This window comes from Gracilinanus agilis, chromosome 6, assembly GCF_016433145.1.
Source record: "Gracilinanus agilis isolate LMUSP501 chromosome 6, AgileGrace, whole genome shotgun sequence".
NCBI classification, from domain to species: domain Eukaryota; kingdom Metazoa; phylum Chordata; class Mammalia; order Didelphimorphia; family Didelphidae; genus Gracilinanus; species Gracilinanus agilis.
The window spans coordinates 220,161,480-220,168,979 of record NC_058135.1 but is presented as its reverse complement, the minus strand read 5'-3'; the positions used below and the strand labels follow the sequence as shown (position 1 = coordinate 220,168,979).

Sequence of the window (7,500 nt, the reverse complement as noted above, 5' to 3'; positions counted from 1 at the left end):
GGTGTATTTAATTTATAATACTTGTTCTTAATTTTTCAAGCAGTTTCAGGCTTCTGAGGTTGTTTGTTTTAATGTTTTGACTAAAAATAATTATCTTTAATAAAAAGCTGGAGTTATATTTATCTGAGAAGATAATCATCAGTGAGTATTCCACAGCTCCATATTCATTCCATACTTTCCTTTATGGTGGCTAAGCATTTTTAGCATTTTGTTGCTTCCTCTAAAGTCTTAATGGCTTACAGCTATCTTATTGTCTCCTGAAAATGCTCAGAAAGACAAAGCATTTGCTCTGAAAAATAGGCTCGTTTTAATGTTCAGTGCTGTTCAGGCCCAAGCATTACAGTTTTTCTTCTTAAAATGTTGTACTGTCTTAGAAAAAAGAAAAAGTGGAGCAAAAAGGCATCCACACACCAGGTGCACTGATAAGTAAAACAGCCTTCAACAAGGGTCTCATGAAATGCTTAAAGTTTCAGTTTGGGATTTTTTTTTTAATAACACTTGAAACTATTAAGTTAAATAAAGTATTTGACATCACCAAACTCTTCTACCAGGTAGCTACTGTATAAGTGTTCATACAGTAATTTTCTTGGGTTGAAGTAATTATGAAGCCAATTCATTATGATTCTGTAGTTTCTTTTAATGCAAAACTTTGGTGATGCCCACTCTTGCCTTGCAGTTCAGAATCATTCACTACACCTGGTTAGTAACATCACATTGCTTTTCATACTACTGTCATCTTATGCTTTAAGTTTGCTTTAATGTCTGTTAATTATCAGAGCGATGAATCAATGATGAATGTTAAAATGCTAGCATTCACTATTAAGTGACTTTGAAAAGAAAATGTAAGCCTCATCTAGCATAAGCATTTTTTATTGTGCATACATTTTAGACAAGTTTTGAAAAATGCATTTGTGATAAGTCACAATTTTGACTTTAAATATAAATTTTTTAACAGATTCTTAATTTCCTTCTATATTGTTTGATGCTGAAAGAAGTTTGAGGGTGATGGGAATTGAGAAGTAAAATGTAATCATTGGTTCAGTTCTCTATCTGTTATGTATAGTGCATGAAGAAATGTGATGTAAATTGCTGCTGTGGATGTCATTTGCCCTTATAGCAATCCTGACTATTCAACTGTTCTTGATATTACAGTGGACTAAAGAGGATGGACCTAGAACTTCCACCTCTGCTGTCCCTAACCTGTTTGTCCCATTGAACACTAACCCTAAAGAGGTCCAGGAAATGAGGAACAAGGTGTGTACTTTCTGTCCATTTTAATTGTTGTTGTTATTTTGTAAAAGATGACCAGTTTTTTGGTTGATTCTGATATTTACAGCATCTTACATTATGAAAAGTCAATTTTCTCCAGGAGAGCTATTAGATGAGAAGATAGTAATTATTCTCTTAAATAGCAGTCCTTAACTTGCTATCTTTAGGATAAGTTAAAAGTTTAATACTAAGTCTATTGTAAAATACACTACTTGCCAAGGTACAAAGTTAAAAGCTACAGAACTATGAGTTTTTTTCTGGTTTGGGCATATGCTGTAAGATTCTCCAGTCTGCCTTCAACCTACCTTCCTAGCTTTATAGAATGCAATTAACTTTCTTTTTTTTTTAACCCATACTTTCTGTCTTGAAATTGATACTAAGTATACTAAGGACTAGTCAAGGGGGGATTAAGTGACTTGCCCAGTCATACAACTAAGAACTGTCTGAGGCCAAACTTGAACCCAGCCTCCTAACTCCACGCCTGACTCTTATCTACTTGCTACCTAGCTGCCCCTACAATTATCTTCTTATGTAATTAATATTCCAGCCAAACAAGACTGCTCACTATCATCTGAAAATGTCTTTTGCCTTTTTTTGCCTGCATATCTTTGTTCACAATTTTCTCTGTATATCCCTCAGAACAAGATTGTTCTACAATAACATGATTACAGTTCATTACCCCAAGCCCACATCAAAACCTTATTTGGCTAATTTCCTGACATACAAATTGAATATTGATTGATTCAATGTGCATTAATTTTTCATCTTATTTATAATAACTTTGGTCCTCTGTCACTAATTGTTCTTTCACCTCCAGCCGCCTGGGACCATATTTTCATAGAACCATTTCATGGCAAGGGCTATTCTTGTACAAAGAATTTCATCTTATTTCTATCCACTAAAATTCTTGCCATCCAAGTGGATAGAGCCAGCCCTGGATTCAGGAAGACCTGGGTTCAAATCTGGCTTTTTAGACACTTCTTTGCTGTGTGACCCTGGGCAAGTCACTTAACAGCCCACAGCCTAACCCTTACCACTCTCCTGTCTTGAAACTGATACTTGTTTGATTCAAAGAAGGTAAGAGTTTTAGTGGGGGGGAAAATAAATAGAATTCTTCTCATCCTTAAAGATCCAACTTAAATACCACTCCCTCCATGAAACCTTCTATAATCTCCTAACTGGTAATAAATTTTTTTTTCATCTGAACTCATATTACTTTGTTTATTCTCTTACTATTTTAATTTATTTATACTTCTCTAGTTCAATTTGTATTTTATTTCATAGACTTAAGTCTAGAAGGGACTTTAAAAAATGGAAAATTAGAGCTAAAAGTGATTGTAAGAGCTATCTTAACTCTTCATTTACAGTTGAAGAGACTGAATTAAGATTAAGCTTATGTGAAATATTTTCCTTACTAGATTTTTAACCTGCTTACAAGAACTATATCTTACTGACTCCTACAGCACCAGAACAGTGCCTTGCAAATGGGAATCTCAATAAATGATAAATTAATAAAAAGATAAGTCAAAATGCTTTAACAACATTATCCATCAATATTTATAGCATTATAGCAATATCAGGGAGATAAAAAATATTTTCCTTATGTTCCTAATGAGTTTATCAGTGAGACTTTTTGTCAAGTCAAGAACAACCCCTTGTTCTCTAGTTATTTTTTATCTTTTTAATCCCAGTTACATTACTTTAAACTATCTAAATGTTGATTTTATGTTATAAATCTCAGAATCTGTAAGAATAGGATTCAGCATCATAAAATGATTGCTCAGGGCTCTGTAGCTTCAAAAATTCACTTCTGGCATCTGTTCCATTTTCTGTGGTATTAGGCAGAGGAAGAGAAAAGTGAGCGTGAAGTCAGGTAGGCTAATGATACGAAAGAATCATGAATTACATCATTGATAAAATAGGCTTCACTCTGCCTTTTATATGTATTTGTTCTTATTCTCCCCCTCCCCCTAATTACAGATCCGAGAGCAAAATTTACAGGATATCAAAACTGCTGGCCCTCAATCACAGGTTCTTTGTGGTGTAGTAATGGACAGGAGTCTTGTACAGGTGAGAACTCAGACTGTCTTCGGCATTAATGTGATCTATTTATAATTTTAAACAATTGTAAAATTATTCTGTGGCAGAGAATAACTTTACCAGGTAAGTATTAGAAGTAACCCTGTTGTTTTCTTTAAAATGTGTTGAGAAAAAATTCTGGACTTTTTTAGTTGAATAGATCAAGCATGACAGTGATGTGTGCTCTGTGAATTATTGCTCAATATAATGCATGCAGTATGGAAAATTAATTATATAGGCTGTATCTTTTAGAAACCTAGCTGGATTTATTTTTCACATGTTTAACAATGTAATGTACAAAATGCTATGAGTGATGTTCTATTGCCTGTTGTAATTTAATGCTGCTAAAAAGTAGTTGCTTTAAAAAGGAATGGTAGTTTAAATATTTGCTGCTGATGTAAATGCACTCCTGAAGTCTTGAATCTTGATAGTTAGCATTACCAGTTCTTCAAAATACTTGCAAAAGCATCTGACAGCGCCCCCTAGATATGCAACCTGATGCCTTAAAATATGGCCCATTAGGATCTTTGAGATTGATAGGTTTAGAAGGGAGAGTGTGTGTGTGTCTGTGTGTGTGTGTGTGTGTGTGTGTCTGTGTATGTGTGTGTGTGTTTTATAAGGCTTGATTAGTTATCTAAACCATAGTCTGATGCTTTTCTGCATGTGACATCCTTCCCATTGCTGTTTAAATTTATATTGGCTATGTTTCTGCCGCATGCTTGTAATTAGCGCCATAATGTTCTCTTGGTTAATTATATGAAGATCAGGCTTGGTTTGCTCTGTTTACTCAGTTTACTGTTGCAGGATGCTCCCCTCTCTGACTGTACGGAAACTATTGAAGGGCTCGATCTCACAGAGCAGGCCTTTAGTCCCGCTAAATCTCTCTCTTTTAGAAAGGTACTTACTGCCCTGTCATTAACTACCTACAAGTATACTGTTGTTGTTCAACCTTCCCTTTCCCTAATCTGTTTCCTCTATTAGCTGTTGTTTTATCTTTTAAAAATTGTTCTTTGACGAACTTATTAAATGATATAAAAGGTTCTGTTCTGTGTACCCTATACCTTGATTAAAACATTGGCATGAGTTATTTTTATATTTCCAATGTTTTTTCTTGAGGTGAAATATATGAATTTTTGTGTGACATTCCTATAGTTCTGCATGTAATTTGGCTATTGCATGGTGGGATTTGGTGAGGGTATGGGGTTGTGATCTTTGGGGTATTTAACAGTGTTTACACAGAATCCATTATAGACTAGCTTAGTCTCAGGCTTGATTACTTCTCCAAAATAGTGTCAGGAGAAAAAAACAAGACACAGATTCCTCTTCTCCAGTAAGTGACGACTTTCTATAAATTAGCAATCATAGCTCTGGATATCTAGCTAAAAACATTCATTACTAGAGAGCTTCTATGAAACCTCAGTTTACTTGGAATAGTGGTAGCTTTTCACTGTGGACTTTTACTCATTTTTTGCTCAAGACTTTGCAACATTTGAAATTTTCATTTCATTGCAAAATTCAAAAAATTCATCAAATCAGAAGAAGTGAAAAGTGTGTCAGAAGAATAAAGACAAAGAATACCCTACTGATAATAAAACAGGCTTTTAAAAGAAACCCTTGGCAAGATATTTCATGTGTTTCTTGAAATCTAGAATTGCAATTTCTCACTTAATAGTGAGTTTAACTAATAAAAATGCATAATATTTTTTGCATTACAGAATCTGTCAGTGCATGACATAGGTTTAGTCAAACAAATGAGAATTTTTGATGGTGCCCACTACCAACTATGGAGTTAGAAATGTTGTATTCGTCCTCATTTTAAGTTATCTTGGAGTATTAACAATTGAGTTTCTAAAATATTCTAAACTGAAAAAGGTTTACATTCAGCGCCTGTCAGAAGGAAGTCTTTGATAGAGCTGCCTCTTGTTAAAACAACTGATAAACCTCAAAAAAGAATAAACTATAATTTTAGAGAAGCATTAATGTGGGTACATACACCTTCCAACAATACAGACTGCAACACCCTCTGCCTCAGTGAATAGTTCTATGAGTTGTAGGGGCCAGAAAAATTCATTACCTGGTAGCCAGACTTTTCATGATGAGCTTTCCAACATAGACCAAGCCTAATCTATCAGGCTCCAGTCAGCCTTTCCACTTTAGGACCCCCTTGTAAGACTTTGGACTTGACATGCACATCAGTCAGACTCCACAAAGAGGCATCAGAAGAGCTATAGTGGAGGTTGTCTTCTATTTTATTCAAGCTAAGTAAAATCATAGGAAAATAGATGTGTGACAGTGATTCATCATTTCTTCATGGAAGCCCAACTTGTATAGAATTATGGATTTTGTGGAGGTACTTAGACTATATTTATCAAGACTCTTTGAATATATTTCATACCTCTTCTTTTGGAGGAATGTCTCTTTTCTTGATGTCACAGAGCAGAAAATATATATCTGCCCTCATTTGTCATATATGTACATATATTACTGACTACTATTTTTGTATTGCATTTTAAATGGTATTCACTGATATAGTTGACCATGTAATCTATTTGCCATCTACAGAGAACTCTTTCTTGATGTCCAAATCTTCACACTTGAGTATTAAAGAGACCTGAAGCATTTCAGCAAGAACTTATTGCCATACTACTTATGTATAGGATATTCTTTTAAGGAAGCTAAAAACTGAATTTTTAAAGAAGTCATTTCTGCCCTACAAATACTCTAGATATTAATCATGGGAAAATGGGATGCCTTTTTGCCTTTGCTTTGAATGAATAACTTGTCCAGATCAAAGTTAATGCTCAGAATATGCGACTTGCAATTTTCTGCAATGTCCTGCCTAAAAACTGATCCCATTTAGAAGGACATTGATTTAACTGAACTAATTTGTTTATTACTAACACCAAACTAGAAGTTTGCTTTTTGTTTTGTAGATTTTCTTATGCAAGTCTTACATATTCCCTCCTAGATGTTTCTTATAAACACTTATAAACATCTTTGTTTCTTTGGCTCCCTCACCCTTGCCTTCTCACCCTTACTATGCTAGAGTACTCAGTGGAAAAGGGCAAAATCACTACCCTCAAGAAATCTATAGTCAAGTGGCAGAAACAAACATGAAAATAACTAGGTATATACAAGAAATATTTAGAGTATATGGGGGCAGCTGGGTAGCTCAGTGGATTGAGAGCCAGGCCTAGAGACAAGAGGTCCTAGGTTCAAATCCAGCCTCAGACACTTCCCAGCTGTGTGACCCTGGGCAAGTCACTTGACCCCCATTGCCTACCCTTACCACTCTTCCACCTATAAGTCAATACACAGAAGTTAAGGGTTTAAAATTAAAAAAAAAAATTAAAAATTAGAGTATATGGAAAGTAATCTCAAAGGAAAAGACATTTGTTTATTCTGCTTAGTAATGACTATATATGTAATAAAATGTATACTGACTTGATTCTGTTTTTCTGAGCACCTGAAAACCTAGATGCTCAGAACTTAAGGAATTTGACTTCTTTTATTGACTGTTAGCCTGTTTTCATAACAAAAGAGAATACAGTCTTCTAAAAGTGTAATCTTCATCAGGAGACCTTCAAAAGGAGAACTTTAGGATCAGTTATATTTTAGGATAGGAAGTACAAATTTAATCATAAAATATTAGAATTGAAAGGGAACTCAGAACTCTGATATATAGATATAGATATAGATATATAGATATATAGATATATATAGATATACATATATATATAGATATATAGCCAAACAGAAATTTGCTCCATAATATCCCCAGTGAATGATTTCTGGCCTCTTCTTGAAGACCTCTGATGACAGACAATTTACCAAATAAAGCCATTGTACTTTTGAGCAGTTCTAATGGTTGAGAAAAATGATTAATCTGTAATCTGCTCTTTGCGCCTGGGAAAGGCACTTAATCTCTCTGTGCCCCAGTTTCCTCATCAGTAAATTAAGGAATTGGACTCACTAATCTCTAAGCTCTAGAGCAGGGGTCGGCAATGTATCACTCTTGAGCCATATCTGGCTCTTTTGAGGGCCAGATATGGCTCTTTCTGCAGGAGCCATAAAGTCAATTTTTTTTTCAGGCGCTGTTACAGGAGCGGTGCACTGTGAGCACTGTACGGCTCTCACGAAAATTACATTTTA

General features: G+C 34.7%; 1 protein-coding gene across 1 annotated transcript in view; it reads left to right on the top strand.

Moving 5' to 3' along the window:
• Positions 1–7,500, top strand: part of ADD1 (adducin 1) — a 138,482-nt gene that overhangs the window by 114,882 nt on the left and 16,100 nt on the right. The window contains exons 11-13 of the mRNA XM_044681363.1: positions 1,153–1,254; positions 3,250–3,339; positions 4,153–4,245. Of these exons, the coding sequence (XP_044537298.1) occupies positions 1,153–1,254; positions 3,250–3,339; positions 4,153–4,245 (285 nt within the window). The remainder of the gene's footprint in view (positions 1–1,152; positions 1,255–3,249; positions 3,340–4,152; positions 4,246–7,500) is intronic.